The sequence below is a fragment of the Argentina silus genome (genome assembly GCF_951799395.1).
Source record: "Argentina silus genome assembly, chromosome: 6".
Taxonomy (NCBI): domain Eukaryota; kingdom Metazoa; phylum Chordata; class Actinopteri; order Argentiniformes; family Argentinidae; genus Argentina; species Argentina silus.
Window position 1 is genome coordinate 4,719,705 of NC_139660.1, and position 18,572 is coordinate 4,738,276.

At 44.5% G+C, this 18,572-nt stretch overlaps 3 protein-coding genes and 1 long non-coding RNA gene across 4 annotated transcripts; 2 read left to right on the forward strand and 2 right to left on the reverse strand.

Annotated features, from left to right (window-relative positions):
- Positions 1-93: 93 nt before the first annotated feature.
- On the forward strand, positions 94-4,537 carry amh (anti-Mullerian hormone; the record flags this gene model as incomplete). The annotated part of the gene is made up of 6 exons (XM_083671546.1): positions 94-238; positions 686-753; positions 3,084-3,195; positions 3,298-3,406; positions 3,521-3,945; positions 4,116-4,537. The coding sequence occupies 6 exons, from the start codon at positions 94-96 to the stop codon at positions 4,535-4,537; spliced, it is 1,281 nt and encodes a 426-aa protein (XP_083527672.1).
- A 689-nt stretch (positions 4,538-5,226) lies between these two features.
- LOC310805624 lies at positions 5,227-5,887 on the reverse strand. Its single transcript, XR_014554253.1, has 3 exons — positions 5,781-5,887; positions 5,576-5,652; positions 5,227-5,457 (listed from the first exon to the last, which is right to left on the reverse strand). It is a non-coding gene; the product is annotated as an uncharacterized lncRNA (long non-coding RNA).
- Positions 5,888-6,925: 1,038 nt separating this feature from the next.
- On the forward strand, positions 6,926-11,517 carry oaz1a (ornithine decarboxylase antizyme 1a). The gene is given in 6 exon segments (XM_083672497.1): positions 6,926-7,120; positions 9,834-9,900; positions 9,902-9,988; positions 10,262-10,437; positions 10,563-10,648; positions 10,890-11,517. Coding segments are annotated over 6 exon segments (666 nt in total). The 5' UTR covers positions 6,926-7,001; the 3' UTR covers positions 11,021-11,517.
- A 715-nt stretch (positions 11,518-12,232) lies between these two features.
- On the reverse strand, positions 12,233-16,447 carry LOC310805531 (uncharacterized protein). The gene is made up of 4 exons (XM_083671255.1): positions 16,234-16,447; positions 15,518-15,687; positions 14,225-14,763; positions 12,233-13,703 (listed from the first exon to the last, which is right to left on the reverse strand). Exons 1-4 carry the CDS (start codon positions 16,299-16,301, stop codon positions 12,492-12,494), a joined length of 1,989 nt encoding a protein of 662 aa, XP_083527381.1. The 5' UTR covers positions 16,302-16,447; the 3' UTR covers positions 12,233-12,491.
- Positions 16,448-18,572: the final 2,125 nt, after the last annotated feature.

Genomic DNA, 18,572 nt, shown 5'->3' on the forward strand with positions numbered 1-18,572 from the left:
CTGTCGTCTGGGAGGGGGGGGGGAGGGGGGGGGGGGGGGGTGTATAAAACCCATCTCCTGTATGGACCCTGACCAGACAACAACTCAGCTGACATGTGGACGTGGTGTGTGTTCTGCCGCCTGGTACTGGTGCTGGGGGTCTCTCTGGGGCTCCAGGGCACAGGGAGGAACAGCCTGCCAGGCCAGAGCCAGGATCCCATCCTGAGCCAGGATCCCATCCCAGACAACCGAGGGACAGGTCAGTCTCACGCACACACACATGCCATCACCCAGTACACATTCAGAACTGCTGTAACTTGTTGTGTTTATGAATGTGTATGACTTGATTACTTGCACTTTTTAGGCTTTGCAAATATCACTGGTGTAAGTGACCAAACATTAGATTCAGTTTGATAGCTGTTTGTGTGACAGTGGTACTCCATATTTTCTATTAAAAGGCGATGCAGATATTGTTGCATGTATGCTGGTGACCCTAACCCAAACCCTAACCCTAACCCTTTTATTTAAATAACAAATACTGTATATTTAGGTAGTTTTACCTATTTTTCTCTCTAGGAGACCAAAGCAAGCCGAATGTTATAGAAGTAGGAGGAGGTTTGGGAAAGAAGCCAGCAGATGACACTGTCTCATCTGACTTTCCCACCACTCCTCCTTACCTTCCTGGTGACACTCCATGCTTCATAAGGGCGCAGGGCCATGTTGAGGTTTTTGAGGATGTGCTTGCAGCACTTCGTGAGGGCTGGGGCCAGGAAAGTGAGCTGAGAAAAGAAGATTTGACCCGTTTTGGAGTCTGCTCACACTCAGATGGTACTTCAGTCATGTCAGCCTTATCTGTGTTAGCTGAGGAAGCTAACAAAGAGATAAATGGGCTGCATGTTTTGCACCCAACCAAAGGTAACTTTGTTGTGTGTTTCCGTATTGAATGTTTGGTGCATATAGAGTATGAATGTGAAGCTAATGAAACGGATTGAGATGCTGCTTGTTGTGGTCCTCTGTGGCTCAGTTGGTAGAGCATGGCGTTAACAATGCTAAGGTTGTGGGTTTGATTCCCGCTGTGGACCATATATACTGAAAAATGTATGTACTCACTGCAATGTAAGTCGCTTTGGATAAAAGCGTCAGCTAAATGGCATATACAGTCATGAGAAAAAGTTAGGACACCCCCCAAAATATTAAGTTATTCTCTTAAAAATATGGACATATCAATATGTTATCTTCTTTCTAACAATGTCTATAGATAAAGGGGATGTAATTGAACAAAAAACTATGAAAATGTAACTTTGTAATCATTTATTTAACGAAAAATTTACAATAATGCCAATTCCTACTGAGGAAAAAGTTAGGACACCCTGTGCCCTAATAGCTAGTATTGCCCCCCTTGGCTGAAATAACCTCAATTAGACGTTTCTTATAACTGTCTACAGGTCTCTGACATCAATTGGGAGAAAGTTTTTCCCACTCCTCCTTGCAGAATTCTTTCAGCTGTGTGATGTTCGAGGGGTGTCTTGCATGCACAGCCAGTTTCAAATCAATCCACAGCATCTCAATAAGATTAAGATCCGGGCTTTGACTTGACCATTCCAGAACTCTCAATTTATTTTTCTTGAGTCATTCCTTGGTAGATTTACTGGAATGTTTTGGGTCATTGTCATGTTGCATGGTCCACATCTGCTTCAGCTTCAACTTTCGAACAGATGGTCTCACATTTTCCTCAAGCACCCTCTGATACAATACAAAATTCATAGTGGATTCTATGATGGTGAGCTGACCAGGCCCTGCTGCAGAAAAGCAGCCCCAAACCATGACATTTCCACCCCCATGCTTCACAGTTGGTATGAGGTTCTTGTTCTCAAATGCTGTCTTGGTTTTGCGCCAAACATGTCTACTCTTACTGTGCCCAAATAGTTCAACTTTGGATTCATCTGTCCAAAGCACATTGTTCCAGAAGTTCTGGTCTTTCTCTAGGTGTTCTCTGGCAAACTTTAGTCTTGCCCTGATGTTTTTTTTTGACAGCAGGGGTTTCCTCCTTGCACACCTCCCATGTAATGCAAACTTGTTCAGTCTCTTTCTTATGGTGGATGCATGTACTTTGACATCAATTGTGGCAAGAGATACCTGTAGGTCTCGTGATGACATTCTGGGATTGTTGGAGACTTCTTTAAGCATCTTTCGGTCAGCTCTTAGGCTGAACTTGCTTGGGCGGCCTGACCTGGCCATGTTGGTGGTGGTTTTAAATGTTCTCCACTTGTAAATTATTTTCCGGACAGTGGAATGGCCAATTTCGAATAGTTTGGAGATCTTTTTATATCCCTTCCCAGACTCATATGCATCTACAATTTTTCTTCTGAAGGCCTCAGAGAGCTCTTTTGATCTCGCCATGGTGATGCAACTCACTTCAACAATCAAGAGCAAACCAAACTAAATATCTGAGGTTTAAATAGGACAGGCTCCTCCAAAATCCTCTGTAACGATGTTCTAATCATTTGCACCTGATGTGGTGCTCTTTATTATAATTTTAGGCATTTTAAGTGGAACTAAATGTAGGGGTGTCCTAACTTTTTCCTCACAAGAAGATTGCATTTCTATTATTTTGCATTTAAATAATTTGTTTCAGTTGTATTTGTTTAGTTATATTACCTCAATTTTTCAATATTGTTCAAATGAATATCAAATGTCCATATGTTTGAATATGTTGAAGAAGACAAAGGTTTTCATAGGGTGTCCTAATTTTTTCTCATGACTGTATATTATATTGTTGTCTTTTCCATTAGAGTTCCTGGAGAGTGAAGAGGAGGAGGGAGGACGGCTTGTGATGAGACTTCACCTCCCAAGGTCTCCCCTCCTCAGGCTGAAGCCTGTACTCCTGCTTGCCTTTGGAAGCCCCATCAGAGCACGAGACCTGGACATCAATTTCACCAGTCACTCTCTAAACCCTAACATACAGGTTAGGCCGAAATGAAAAAGGCCTACAACTTTCCTGAAGTTCTCGCACACCTTTTGCGTTCTCATTTGAAAGTTTGTAGACCAGTAGTTATAATTACTGTTTTGTTATTCCTGTCTAATTGGGCTCCCCCCTATCCTAGACAGTGTGCATTTCAGAGGGAACCCAGTACCTAATCCTGACAGGAAGGCCATCCGAGGGAAGAAATCATCAGAAGTGGCTGATTTCTGTTGAGACAAAAACACCAGATACTGGTAAGAAAATAGCTGACTGTGTTCAAGTTTTCAGTTCATGTGCTTTGTTTCCCCTCAGAGTATGTAATTGGCTAATACTAATAGCTTATTCACTCTACGCAGGGCAAGAGCTGTCTGAGCTACGAGGGATCCTATTTGGCGAAGGAGCAGGAAGTAATGTCAGTATGATCCCCCTGGTGCTTTTCTCAGTGGACAGAGGAACTGATGTAAGGTCAGGTTTGCCTGGACTCTCATGTGTTTTCAAGTGTTGCTTCCGTTACAGTTGTTTTTCTTACTGTAGATTGAAGTCATATGGGAATCTTTGCTTGATCATTTTCTTCCACAGAGTGACACCAGAGCTGAGTCCCTCCCTGGCTCCCTCCGCAACCTTCGCCTTCTTGTGTGAGCTGCAGAAGTTCCTCAGTGATGTCCTGCCACAGACCCACCTAAAGGCTGCACCAGTCCAACTGGACTCTCTGCACACTCTGCCCCCCTTGTCCTTGGGGGTGTCGTCCAGTGAGACCCTCCTGGTTGGGCTGCTCAACTCCTCGGCCCTCACCCTGTTCTCCTTCCCCAGGCAGGGCTCTGTGCTCCAGGGGCATCATGGGGAGCTGGCCCTGCAGCCCGCCCTGCTGGAGGTGCTCAGGTTGAGGCTGGAGGAGGCTGTGGCCCAGATGAGGGATGAGGAGGTGGGTCGCAGGGGAATGGACAGGCTGAGGAGGCTCAGGGAGCTCAGCACCCTCCCCAGGGAGGGAGAGGAATCACCAGCAGGTCAGCAGCCTGGGCAGTCAATGTGTAATTCAAGATACATTCATGTGCATTAAATTTATTTTCTAGAGCTGGGTATGAATTGACTCAGTTAACCATGTTGAAGAACTGTATCATTTTATTACCTTTTATGTTATTATGTTGTGACACAACCCTTCCATTCTCTCTTCCAGGTGTGGTGAGCTCAAGAAAGACGCAGTACAGAGCCCTGATTCTACTGAAGGCCCTGCAGACAGTGCTGAGAGCCTGGGAGGTGGAGAGGGCCCGGCGGGCCGCCAGAGCAGACAGAGAGGGCCCAGGGAACGACCACCTATGTCGCCTCCATAGCCTCACTGTGTCCCTGGAGAAGTATTTCCTGGACCCCCCAACGGCCACAATCAACAACTGCCAAGGGGCCTGCAGTTTCCCCCTGACCAACGGTAACAACCATGCCATCCTACTCAACAGCCAGATCCAGGGTGGCAAGACACTAGAGCGCTCACCCTGCTGCGTGCCTGTGGACTATGGGGACCTCCAGGTGGTGGCCCTGGACCAGGAGGAAACTAAAATCGCCATCAGACCCAACATGGTGGCTAAGGAATGTGGATGCCGTTGACTCCTCCATTGGGGTTCCAAGAACTGATCAAATTGCAAACCTGCAATTTACTGCATGCATATGTTAGTACTCTGAATAATTTGATATATTGTCAAATTGCATGTTTTAACCGATAGAGCACCTTTATTTGTAAATACATCAGCACACATTTATTATGCTACGTACTCCTCACAAACTGATACCATGCTCTGCTTGATATTTGCTGAATTGAACAGTTATGTTCACTAATGTATGTACGGTACATAGCACTCTCATTGACACGGTTAATGTATTGCATTTGTTTCACTGAATATATTCCAGGTATTGCAAAAACAGAAGAGAGCAAAAAGTGTCCCAGTAACATGTTGGGTAGTCCTACAGTATGCTTCGCATGCTGTGTTGACATTTAAATGATTTGATCATTTAGCTAAACTTGAACCATTTTCTGGTAGAAAAGCTGTAAGAATTGTAAACATTTCAACTAGATTAATTTCAATAAGACCTATTTCATACTGTACAGAGTTCTATGTATTTTTCATAATTATTCTACACCTACAGTATTATGTCAACCATCCCATATTAGATAGGAAACAGCAGTCAGTGGTTTTCAGCTGTATACCCCCTGTATGATGAAGATGTCCAAACTTATAATGAATAACCTCATTTATTTGTAATGTTAATATCAATAAAAACAGAGCATACTGACCAACCAGTGACTAATGTAAACTTATATGTTGTTGTCTTCTGCATTCAACCTCTCCCCTTTCCTTTCGTTTGCTCCATATCTTATCATTCTATCCTTCTCTCAGCAGTCCTTTAGCTTTGTTAGACACTTCTTTATTTCTGATCCTTAAGACTCCCCCTTTCCTCCTTCTTTTCGCTTCGTCATCATCCGACCCCCAGATACACCACAGCAGGCTGTCCCACAGAGACTGTGGAGGCTGGAGGGAAACAGCAGGGGTCAGGGGTTCATTTAAGGCGCCCCAGTCTCAATCAGAACTCAATCACTTGTCATCTCTGTGGACATGCATGGAAGGATACAGATGTGTTGTACAATACCTGAGCTGTTGAGCTGCCCAGTAGACCAAAGGACAATTTCCCTAGATCTGTCTCTGACAGAAAGACATCTAGGGAATCTTAAGCACAAGGGATACTGTATAAGCTAATCTGTATTCACCATGGAAAGAAGAGAATTTGAGCTAGTATTTCTATCAAAATAACAATATTTATTTTTCTGTCAAAGCAATCATGTTTCAACACTCACCATGTAGGTCATTCACACTTGAGCTTACAATCACAATGACCATTGCCAACACTAAGCATCGGTTCATTGTGACCCCTTTCCAAGGGTTCTCTATCTCACTCAAACTTTGGATGGACAAGATGCGTTCATAGGACACTAGGGACAAACGGAGTAGTAAGTCACCATGCAAAATTAGGTGAATGTATACTATTGAATGTTGATCAATACAATAGGTTAATGAAATGTATCGAGGTTAAATTGACATTGGAATTAAGGTTATATTACTTCTGATGCCTTCAGATGATGCCTGTTGTTGTTCTTGCTCCTGTTTTGTCCTGCAAGGTATTGAGGCTTTTCTTAACGTAATGATTTGAAATAAACGAACAATTCTAAGATCTAAAACTAAGATATTTTTCAGAGTACATAGATAAGCACATGGCTATACGCGTGTATTGGGTTACATTGGGTAGCAGTTAAGGCTGAGGCAGTGGACATGTCTGATTAAAACATATGAGGCTTCGACCAATATAACATCACTTAAAATAGACATGTAGGCTACAGTATGAACAGGGGCGGCAAAGAAAGATACATAATTATTGGCACACTAGGTTTCAATACTATATTTTATAGGATAGACCGATGCATGACAAAAAGTAACTTACCTGGGTTGAACTTTGTTCTCCAATGGACGTTTAGTGTGTGTGTTATTGATTTCATCTAGTGCATCGGAGAGTGTCTTAGACCCTGCGGCAGTGATCACGATCCCTGACGGGCAGGCACAGCTGAGAGGATTTGAAAAAAGAGAAGGCACTGGTGTGATGCTTATACTGTTGGCTAAGAATGTACACACCCTCAACCCTGGCCTTCCTCATAAACACCACACCATTTTAAAAATGTATCTTTGATATATTTCATATGGTAAAATAAGAATGATCTGAATCAGTGATAATATTATAGCCGTATGCACACAGTTTCAGAGTTTGTTCCTCAATCATTGGACAATAACGCCATAATCTAATACATGTTCATGCACAATAATCTACAAATACATTAGCTTGTCCTTTACAGTATAAAAACGTGTAGCAGATTGTTTACAGTGGCAGACTAATTCATTCATTACGTCATGGTGTCGGGACACTCCCTCCCCTTTGTCGCTTCTCTCTCTAGCAGCCTGCTCGGTCCACGAGATCGTCATTTGGCGAGGAGAAGCAAGAGGGATCTGCGGGCTTGGACGTTGGCCGGATGGTTAAATCCAACCTTCAGACGATATTAAATAGTCACTGTTTTGTAAGGGAAAAAGAGAGACATCTATCCAAAATGCCAGTAATCGAGCTGATCAGTAATGACCCCGAAAGCGAGAGGTAAGTTGTAATGGTAGCTAATAATAGTAATAATAATAATAACAGTAAGACGCCACTCATCAGCCACAGAGGCCTATGGGCCTTGCTAAGCTAGTCAGCTACTAGCTAAGCTAACCCGTGACTTGTTTACTCTTTTCAGAGGAGATACTAGACATGTAACAAACCTATGACACAATATTGTGCGTATGGTAATCAGTAAGTGAGGTACTTCTGTTAAATTCTGTATTAAGATAAGTAACATCAAGCTCGTTACATGTACGATATAGTTGATTTTAGTATAACAACTAAAACAGAAGTATGGGTCAGTCTAATTGCTGGAATGGAATGGGTCGCTCTAGTTCTATGGAACGTTGATAATTATAGTACTCGTATTAAGATTCGCATATGAATTAGTTGGCTAACTATATGTGTTTTTCTTTCTATTGGTTTATTATTATTATCAGTATGTAATTTATTGAAGTAATCATACATATACAAACCTAAAAACATTATTTGTTTTAATATGGAACGTTCCTTGGAACGTTTTCGTTCCAGGGATTAGTCATAACCCATAATTAGCATTATGCTTGTTAGCTTAGTTTTGTCAATGGTCGAATGTTCTGGAAGAGCCTGCTAACGCGTTAATAGCTAGCTTCTAACTGCATCAGTGTGTTGGGCTATTTGTAAGCAGACAGCCCCCTCTTGGTTAACGTATAATATTATAGCTAGCTAGCTGGCTGGGTTCCCAGTTCTGCTGCCTAAGTACAGGGTTCAGTCTTGAGTTTGGGTCATCGAAATAAGTCTACCCTAGACCTAACCCCCCCCCCCCCCGCCCCGAATACCCCCCATGTGTGTAGCTATTGATTTCAGTGATATCTTTCAGAGCATTTCCCTACACTTAAGACTAGAACCTGCCCTTTGCTCTCTTTACTAGGAGAACTCCAGGTATAACCTATTTTTTAGTTGCAAGGCTTTCATTGGATCAGACTATTTTTTATTAAATAGATTATTTTATGGTGTGATCTAGTATCTTGTAGTTGCAGTATTAGAAGATACAGCCCTGTCTGTATGGTTTGTTTTGGTGCAGCGCCTGCTGCCTGCCTAATGTGTGTGAAATGGAGGATTATTTATGGTCAATTGTGTGGGTGGAGTGTTGTTGAGCTGTGTTGTCTCTGTCTGCGTACCATTGGAAGTCGTCTCTGACTGCTGAGCAAGTCTATGGCGTTAGAAGTACAGGATAGCACATAACTGATACACTTAATATTTCCTTTTTTTTAAATTTCCAAATATCCGGCGTATTTTCTCTCGAGGTGGCATATATTTTTTTCAGATTCATTCAACTGTAAAAGCTGTTACGCAAGTGGAGGCTATTCTCCCACGTGACGAGAGCAGCTGTCTCAAGTTAAGCCCCTGCATGAATGTGTTGTGTTACTGTGTGCCCGTGTGCATGGGGATTTTAAAGAATGTTGTGAATGGCGTAGACTGGAGCAGCGCTGTTGTTGAGTCTGTGGGAACAAAGTGCAGGTGGAATGTGAAGCGGCAGATATTTTTGTAAGGAGGATGCTAGTTGGCCATTATCCCCGGTAATCTGGTTATGCCATTTTAGAGAAATTGTATAGGTCCTCTGTATAGGCCCTCAGTTTATGGGCAGCAGCCAGCCAGCATTGCCATCTTTCCAGCCCGTCAGCTGGGAAGGTCTGGATACCACTCAGCTAGGTTGAACTGCAGGGGTGGACAATGGACCCTTCCTAGGCTTTCACACATCTGCTCCACATATAGCACAGGAGTGGCGTGTGCGTAAGTGAGCATCTGTGCGAGGAGTGTGGTGACAGAACCACTAGCTAATGGGTTTTGTTCCCCCGGTGGAGGCAGGAGCTCTGAGAATAGGCCTGCTTTCAGCACTGCTACCATAGCTGGAGCAAACCCCCCCCCCCCCCCCCACACACAGACACACACACACACACACACACGAAAGCTAGGCTTTTTCACTGGGACGCATTCAGGTTGTTGGTGGCTTAAGCAAAATGGCTGATCAGTGGAGTGGTTAATCTGGCGTTTTGCCGCATGTTATGTCAGTGGTGGGCATTACTGATTAATGTCACTGTGCTGCAGGGAAAGCTTGAATCAGGCTGACGACCAGATCGTATTCTTACCCTACCCTTTTTGTTTTCCCGGGTTAGCTGAAACTTTCACTCTGTGTTTTTTTTGTCGTTTTTGTCTCACCAGAAGGGTTGCATTTTTCCTGTCCTGTGTACCTGTGACTGTGTGTGTGCACTCTGATTAATTAGTGAGCTGTCAACTGGGAGTCCATCACCAAGATAGTGTGTCATCTCTCTGACAACCATGGTGCCTCACAGCCTCTCGGTTTAATGAGTCACCTCTGAGCGGCCGCTGTTGGCCAATGCTCTGGGTTGTGCAACAGATTGAAATGTCTGTCTGTTAGTTATTGTGCCTCAAGCAGCAAGTGTTCTTTCATCAATCAGACATGTACAGATTTATGATTCAGCCTCGTCAGCGGCTCAGCGTGACCTGTTTAAACTTCAACCGTCGTGTGATCTTAGTGCACAGACTTAACTTGGGGCAATGTTTGACTATGGCACGTCCCTTTTCTGCGTTACTCAGTGTTGTTAGAGAGCTGCTACTACCAAAGCGACCCGCGGTCTTGTCTAGTTTGCCCACGTTCAGTGAAACCTTCAGTAATGGCTCCGTTCTTGTGTGTGTCCTCCTTCACCAGCATCTCCAGTCCGAGGCGGTGCTCCCGCTGCAGCAGTAACCCGTGTCCGGGGCCTCAGTGGTGTTCCTGATGCCCCTCACCCACCCCTAAAGATCCCAGGTGGGCGAGGGAATGACCAGCGGGATCGCAATCTTTCAGCGAAGCTATTCTACTCTGTGAGTGGTCTCTCTTATCTTTCCCTCTGTGACCTCACACTCTCTACCTATCTTTATTCAGGAGCACAGATGTTTCTCACGCTTATTTTCACATGCTGATCTTTTTTTCGTCTTTTGCAATTTGGTACAAGCTGTTCGATTTATCGCGTTCGTCTCAGAAAGAGAATATTTTGATTAATCTCTCTCTTGCAGTGCTCTTTATTCCACTTTTTCCACTATTCTGAGACTCTGGTCTTGCCTGCTAATTTCTCATTTCTTCTCCCCCTTCTGCAGGATGCTCAGTTGCTGGTTCTGGAGGAGCCTCCCCCCGCCAATGGCCGTGTGCGCTTCCTGCTCTTTGAGCCTCGCCACTCTGATGGCAAGCACTGTGTCTGGAGGGGGGCACTGAAGGGGGGGAGTATCTACATCGAAATCCCCCCTGGAGCTCTGCCCGAGGGCAGCAAAGACAGGTCAGGCAACTCAACCTTTCTTTTGTCTACTCGGGTGAAATTAGAATTTTGTGTTTGTTAACAAACCAGTGTGGTAAACTGGTTTTAGATGACAATAACTAATTGACCTCTCTCTCTTTCTTCAGTTTCGCTCTCCTGCTGGAGTTTGCAGAGGAGAAGTTGAAGCTCGATCATGTGTTCATCTGCTTTCACAAGAGCCGCGACGACAGAGGTAAATCCTTCCTTTGTGCCTCCCCCCCCTCCCCATAGCACTGTCCTGTCTGTCTGTCTGTCTCTCTTTCACTCACTCACCCACCCACTCACTCTTTAAGGTCAAATGGATTTTCTGAAATCAAAACCAAAACCATCACAACTCCCAAAATCCCCAATCTGTGGATCATAAAATCAGTTTATTGGGCTTTGTTTGTGTGTCAGTCATCTAACTCTGCCTCTCTCTCTCTCTCTCCCTCCAGCATCCCTGCTGCGTACATTCGGTTTCCTGGGCTTTGAGATTGTGAGACCTGGTCATCCCCTTGTCCCTACCCGACCCGATGCTTTCTTCATGGCTTACAGCATTGAGCGAGATTCCTCGGACGATGAATAACGCAGATGGAACAAACACCCCACCCCCGCCCCCCACACCCCCACTTATCATTTGGGATAAATAATATTATCAAAACTCAGTATGGTTGAGGTTTCCTGTGAAACTGTTTCTGTTCGTTACCCTTGATGTGCTGTATTGCAATGACATTTGCACTAGTGTAAAATGTTAAAATCAGGAATGTACACCCATTTAAAATCTGGGAAATCTTTCCTCACCACTGTATTGCTTTCCATGTTATGTATAGTGCTGATTCCTCCCCTCCTTACCACCACAATGATCATCTCTAGGATGTAATATTTATGGGTAAAAATTTCCATGCATATTCATGTAATTAGTTATGTTTTCTTGGCTATTTCAAGTTGATTTACATGTTGATATTGATTTTTTTTAAATGTGTGCATGAACTTTTGATTTCTAGTTTTGATTCACTTGACTGAGATCTGCATGTTGTAACAAGTGTGCTAAATAAACGCGCTCACCTGAACAGGTGGAATTCACCTGGTGGTCATTTCTTGTTAGGGGTTGAAGCAGGATCATTTTAAAGGGTACAAAATAAGAGCAGTATGTCACGGGTACAACAATAAGACCATTATAGGGGTGCTTAGTGGCACAGCGCAGTAATGCACAGACCACATAACTGCAAGGTTCCTGGTTTGATTCAGACCCTCGACGTGTCTTGCATGTCATCCCTCCTCTCTCTCTCCCATCCTTCCTGTCAGTGTCTACTGTTTCTATCCCAATAAAGCACAAATGGCCTAAAACCATATTAACATAAGTAGATAAGCCCATTATAGCATTATATGGGTACAAGAAGTGAATTCTGCTTGGGTCGATTTGAGCTCATTTCACTTCCATGATCTCAGATTTCACTTTGGTCACAGTAATATGATCGTTATTGATTATACATAATGCATTCACATTATTAAAATTGCTTGCTTAATGACTTGCAATATCACATGCTAGCCTTACATGCCACATTATAGAGGTTCAGGTTCAGGGAGACAAGTTTGCATAAAATCATCCATAATCATCTTGGGTAAGACATAGCCTTAAGGCTGTTTTATGCTTTTTAACGTGTGTCGAACTGTAGTGTCGATCGACAAAGCATACATTGACCTTGAGCTTCAGCCCAGCTGCTGTTGTGTGTATGTTAAGGAAGGCTGGTGAGTGGGGTTACATAAGAGATAAAACCAGTGCTTACGTCAGAGGACTTTAATAAGCAGATGCAGCACAGAGCAGTTTCTACTCAGGTGACGGTTCTATTGAGAAGGAGCTTTGGCATAGCATTTGCCTGTGTGTTTCAGCATTGTGTGGTTCCTAATGGTGAAATCAGAAAAAAACACATAGAAATAGAAACTCACACGTGTACACTACACATTGAACACGGGGCTGCATCTAATTTCACTATTGGTGGCGTATGGCTAAGGATAGCATTGCAGAGGGAATGTTTATTTCAACCAGATGTCATGGCTCAGTCTGAGCCTGCTGTGTTATGGAGCCCCAGTCGTGCTGCGGTCGTCATCACTGCGCCTGGGTCAGCGGAGGAGAAGTACTGCAGGCACAGGCAGTCTTCCCAGTCCAGGCTGGACCGGTCCTGGCTCAACCCCCTCTCTGCCAGCTTCAACAACAGCAGGGCGCGCTTTACTGACAGCCAGCTGTGCAGAGCGGAGGGCTCGGCGGTGCGATTCAGCCCGAAGAGCTCAGCGCGTGGACCCCAGAGCAGGGCCTGTAGGACCCCCACTGTGTCTGCTATCTGAGGCCCATTTCTCTCATCCTGGAGCCAAGATGCTAACCGTAGCAGCCCTGGTAGATATGGGGAACTCTGGAGCCTGTTATCGGAGCCTTGGGTGCGCGAGGTAGCCTGCTCGCGGACGTGGAGGGGCAGGCAGTACTGCAGTAATGCTCCGAGCTGAGACTGTAGGGTTGGAGCAGCCTGGGTATGCAGAGACAGAGTAGAGGGGTGATGGGTCAACACCAAACGAGGGGACCCCCATTTTCTCCATAACGTCTGGATCAACTTCTCTTTCTTTTCACACCCCAATACTTCATCCCTACCATTCCTTTCCTCTGCTTTCCCTGCCATGGCGCCTGTCCCTGCCTGTCCTCCTCCTTCAACTGCGTCATTTGTCTTCCCTGCAGTCTCCTCCCCCCCTCTCTCCCCTCTCTCTCTCTTCTCGTCTCTCACACTCCCGGGCCACACTAGGAAGATGCCTTGCGGCTTCAGCTCAGCACAGGTGGCCGTGCTTGCGTTGGTGCCCAGGTGTTGTAACCCCAGTGCCAACTGTAACAGCAGAATACACAGTTGCCTCTCATACACCGGTGGCTCAGAGCTCCACAGGGACTGTCCCTCTATGACAAAGTCGTCCAAAGTAGCCTGTGGAAAGTCTCTCTCAATAGACACTGCGAATCCCTGTTGCAGGAGTGATACCACTGTAGGCCCTTGGGTGTCTGTGGACGCAGGTCGCCCTTGGTCCACCAGCTCAACGCTGCCCCCACATGGTGGTTTTGGGGTTGTGTGATGAGACTGAGAGGAGAGTGACAGGATCATGGTTTCCTGTGTGTTAGCTGTGTTGAGCTCCTTCTCCGGTGTAGAGCATGGAGGGAAGTAAGCAATGACCTGCTGGATGTTGACGTGTGGTGGCTGAGGGGAAGGATTCGTTGGGGGGGTGACTTCACTGATTACCTGGGATAGAATCAACAGGGAGAGATTTGGCAAAAACATTTCTTCCCTCTGAGGTTCAGGTACTTTCTGAATAATGGTTGGCAAATGCCTTGTACAGACATGTTATAATGATTGACAGTTTCACAAAAGAAGGCTTATGCTACTAATCCTTTCCAACCCATGGGTGTTTGCCTTTTTGCTGCAGTTGAATTGCTCAACACCTGTTGGCAGTTCAGAGGAAGTGTGTTTAACGGGGGTTTGAGCTTGAGTCAGGGGTTGCCATATAAGGGCGCAGATCAGAACAGTGGTGTTGTTTTTTGTTGATTACGATCAGTTTATCTCTTCCTTCTGGCCTTGTCGTTGCTTTTTGGTGCATCTGACTGTGCATTCTGTTTGTGCAGCGTGCATATGATTAATTTATGTCAAAGGGCTTTAGTATGACTAATACAAAAACTGGAAAGGATTACATACAGTGCTTGATTTTACACTTGTGTATCATTGTATCTAGCAAAATAACTGATACAGCCAGTGGATAACCTTACCTTAGCACAGAGCACCCTCCTTGGAAACTTTGGACTCTGCAGGCTATAGTAAAACACACCCTCTATCTGATTAGACTGGTAGCCTTCACGCAGCAAGAAATCCTGGGGCTGAAAGGTACTGGCAGCAACCTCACGGTACTCTCCCTCCAAGGGAGGCCCAGCCTCCAGACCCTGTGCCATACTCTGCAGGAACAGCAGGTGGCGGTGTTGGATGCCCTGAGAAATCTCCTCCTGGTTGGAGAAATCACTGAAAAAATATGGAAGCTGTTCGTCAGGTGTATCAAAATTGAGTTGGGATAGGGGCTGCAGAGGAAGTGGTCTCTCCTGCTGTCTCTCTAAGTAGGGCTGAGTGTCCGCAATGGTGGTGAACATGTAGAGAGGGTTGTCGTAGCTGTGGTGATTGTAAGGGAGTGGGGGCAGGGGACTCAGATCCACCCCTGGGCCTGGTAGTGACATGGCGCGAGCCACCCTCTTGGTAGGAACTGGTGGTGGGGTGGTGGTGTCTGAGAAAAACCTCTCTTGATGACAGTACGAAGGGTCTGGAAGCCAGAGGACAACGTTCATTTTCAGAGAATTCTCATGAAGAAACCAAGGAACAAGTCATATCAACAGTAAGCTCAATGATTTAGGGACAATTTAGGGATTTTCTTACTCAAAATAAGAAAGAGAAAATATAAAATATTCATACTAAAATCCACTAGAACAATATATAGAAGTCTCATCCACACTTAGTTGCCTTTAACTGGAGAAGTCCCATCACAACACTTTAACTGGTGGACTCTGTGGCTAAAATGTGAGTCTATTTGAGAGGGTGGTGTAAAGGTTTTGTTCCAGGTGTTACTTCCTCCTATTCATTTCAAGAGGGAACCAGGGCCAGAGAAGATAAGGAAGGAAAAGCAGACGCTAAAATGTCATGTGCTCTCTATTGTAATATTGAACTTCAAATGTACAGTACCAGTCAAAGGTTTGGACACACCTTGCCAAGAGTGTGCAAAGCTGTCATGAAAGCAAAAGGTAGCTACTTTGAAGAATCTAAAATATAAAACATATTCTGGTTTGTTTAACACTTTTTTTGTTTACCACATAATCCCATATGTGTTCCTTCATAGTTTTGATGTCTTCAATATTAATCTACAATGTAGAAAATAATAAAAAATAAAGAAAACCATTGAATGAGAAGGTGTGTCCAAGCTTTTGACTGGTACTGTATATAGCATTTAGATTGTTATCAGTAATCATACAACGATACATACTACTATGGTTAAGTATTGTGCAGGGTTTATACTAACTCACCATAGCGTTGATGTATGGGACACTGGGGTGCATGGCAGTCTGTGGGTGCTAAGAACACATCAGTGTAGGCAGAGCCCTGGTTCTGGGGTGCAAAGGGACTGGATGCACCTCCATCCAGCTCCAGGTCTACACTGGAACCCACACTGGAGGAGCCTCTAGAGTATTGACTCCTGAACAGACAGACACAGACACACACACACACACACACACACACACACACACACACACACACACACACACACACACACACACACAGACAGACAGACAGACAGACAGACAGACAGACAGACAGACAGACACACACACACACACACACACACACACACACACACACACACACACACACACACACACACACACACACACATTCCAGACTACAGAGTCACTTATGATTCGCAAGGGAGCACTGAGAAGTGTGATATTTGAATAGCTGACAAACTAGATGCAGGCAGAGCCCTATGGTAGGATATCCTATACAGTAACACATTACTATACACTGCTCTGGATGCAAGCTCGTCTTCAAGGATACCCACCTATAATTGATCAAATGCAATTCACATTTAGAGAACAAATGCTCTTCTCCAGGTGCATTGCACAGATGATGTGCTGTCCCCATGTGTGTGAACCCTCCAATGTCAATTTTATCATGTATGGCAGTCAAACCACATTGACCTCATGAGGGAATACTCTAGTTTCCAGTCGGGTCTTTGTCTTACCTGCGCTGTTTCACAGGCAGGGCGGGAGGCCGGCTCTGTCTCTCTGCTCTGCTGACAGTCAGGTCCATTGGTGCAAAATCCACTGTGTCAGGTCACAATCCCTCTCTGTTACAGTATCAGCCTGTCAGGTTCTCACGTAGCTCAGGGTCACCAATATTCTCCCCTAGGTCTGTGCTAATGACCCATTTCTCTCTCTCTCTCCCTTTCTCTCTCTCTCTCTCCCCCCCCTCTCTCTCTCTCTCTCTCTGTCTGTCTCTCTCCCCCTCTCTCTCTCTCTCCCCCTCTCTCTCTCTCTCTCTCTCTCTCTCTCTCTCTCTCTCTCTCTCTCTCTCTCTCCCTCTCTCTCCCCCTCTCTCTCAGTCTGTCTATAAGGGGAGAGTTTTGTGAAAATGTTGTTATCTGTTGTTCTGATCTCTCGACAGTCTGAGGTTGGTACCGGAAAAGTTGTGTCTCTGTAAGGGCATAGCTGTATTCAGCACTTAACCTCAACTGAAAAAATGAGGAAGAACATCGAACACATGCCCCCAATTACGCACTGTTTCTCACTTTCCTTTCTGTTAGGTCCTCTGGTATATTTTGTATGCATAATACGCACCGGTTTCTCTTCTGGATACAAACCACCTCACTTTCGTTTACGTGTGAATGTGTCTGTTGTCTCAAGCATATAAATGCATGTTGAGGGAGGTGGCCCTCTCTGGCTCAGTTGGTAGAGCATGGTGTTAACAATGCTAAGGTTGTGGGTTTGATTCCTGCTGGGACCATATATACTGAAAAATGTATGTTCTCGCTGCAATGTAAGTCGCTTTGGATAAAAGCATCAGCTAAATGGCATATATATATAGGTTCTTCCAATCGATCCATACACAACTATTACCCATTGTTGTCTTTACTGTCTGTGTTGTTTTGTAAACTCAGTTCCTGTCTCTGACAGTAATGTAATGAACTGCCATAGTCAACCTCATAATCATGAGACACAATACATATGTACGTAAATGATCATTAGCTATGACGTGTCTAATGGGGATTTGTGTTTGACCTTTTAAGAAAATGCATGAGATGTGTCATGTGAGTAGAGCTCCTACGTAGGTCTGTGGTGGCAGGAGATCATACGTCCATGTTGACTGTGTGATGGTCGTGCAGCCATGAGTGTGCATTGGAGTGTGTGTAAACTCCTAAAGTAGCCCTCTCGGTTGGAGAGAGTGAGTGAGTCACACAGGCTCAAAGCGGAGGGACATTGTCTTTTACAATAACGTATTTTTCACCATAATGGTTGCTCCCCTTGCAGAACATAATAATGCGTGACGCAATGTGTTTTATTTATCCCTTTAGCTTTCTGGGGGGAAACACTAGAAGAAACACGTGTGGTAGCCTCGTTGGAGCTGTCGTGTGTTGTGTTTAAACGGTGTCAGTTTGGAGGTTGGACCTCATAGTAACTATTGATGGGTGAATTTTGTTACTTCACAATAGAGCACTATCCCTCTTAATTATGCTAGTTCAAATAGAGAGGAGGGACAATGAGTGTCTTTAAAGGGCTGCAGAGGAGAACATCGTAAGGGCCTAGTTAAGAGACCCTTCATATGCTAACAACCAGAGAGAGCAGCAGGGACGTGGTCTCCCTGCCTCACGGCAGCCAGTCACGTCAGTACACACAACACAAAGTCCAGCTTTGTATACAGATGTAGGGTCAGCGATGGTGGATGTCTGTAGAATGGTCTATTCTGAGCTGAAATGAGATGGAGAGCTGAGAGAGGCTGAACCTATTGCACACTGATGATGAAATAAATTACGTGGGATGAAGGAATCCATTAATTAACCTCAAAAGTCTGATCAGTGCAACATAAACACACACACACACACACACACACACACACACACACACACACACACACACACACACAAGGATCTGTACTTTTGGACTTTAAAATGAATGATATATAGCCATTGATTCTTGAAGAATGAACTTATAAATGCTTCATGAGCTTAGTTCAACTGTCTTACCCCATCAGAACCCAACATATAAGCTTATTTTACTCCATTGTTTGTAAACAATGTTATTGTAAACAAACACTGCATAGCTTCAAAACATGGTTAAAACAATCATCTTGATCTCATGGATGGTCAGTCCTTGCACCCATAGCTCCATCTATGAATTTGAAAGTGGTTACATCTCTCCAGCCCCATCCGTCAGCTGTTTACCCCAAAAAGTGGGGTAAAAAAAAAAATGATTTCTCAGATTTCTCCTTTAATGACCAGTAAATGCACAGAAATATAATGATATTTCTATAAGTAATTAAATACCAACTAATTTCTGAGTCATTCTGAGAGACTGGAGTAATTCA

What these genes read in the sequence shown, in the direction of transcription:
- LOC310805531 (XM_083671255.1), bottom strand. Translation starts at nt 16,301, where the DNA reads ATGGACCTGACTGTCAGCAGAGCAGAGAGACAGAGCCGGCCTCCCGCC. An exon ending in CTGCCTGTGAAACAGCGCAG is followed by an intron (nt 15,688 to 16,233) that starts GTAAGACAAAGA and finishes CTGTCTGTTCAG; the next exon opens with GAGTCAATACTCTAGAGGCT. An exon ending in GGAGGGTGCTCTGTGCTAAG is followed by an intron (nt 13,704 to 14,224) that starts GTAAGGTTATCC and finishes ATTCTATCCCAG; the next exon opens with GTAATCAGTGAAGTCACCCC.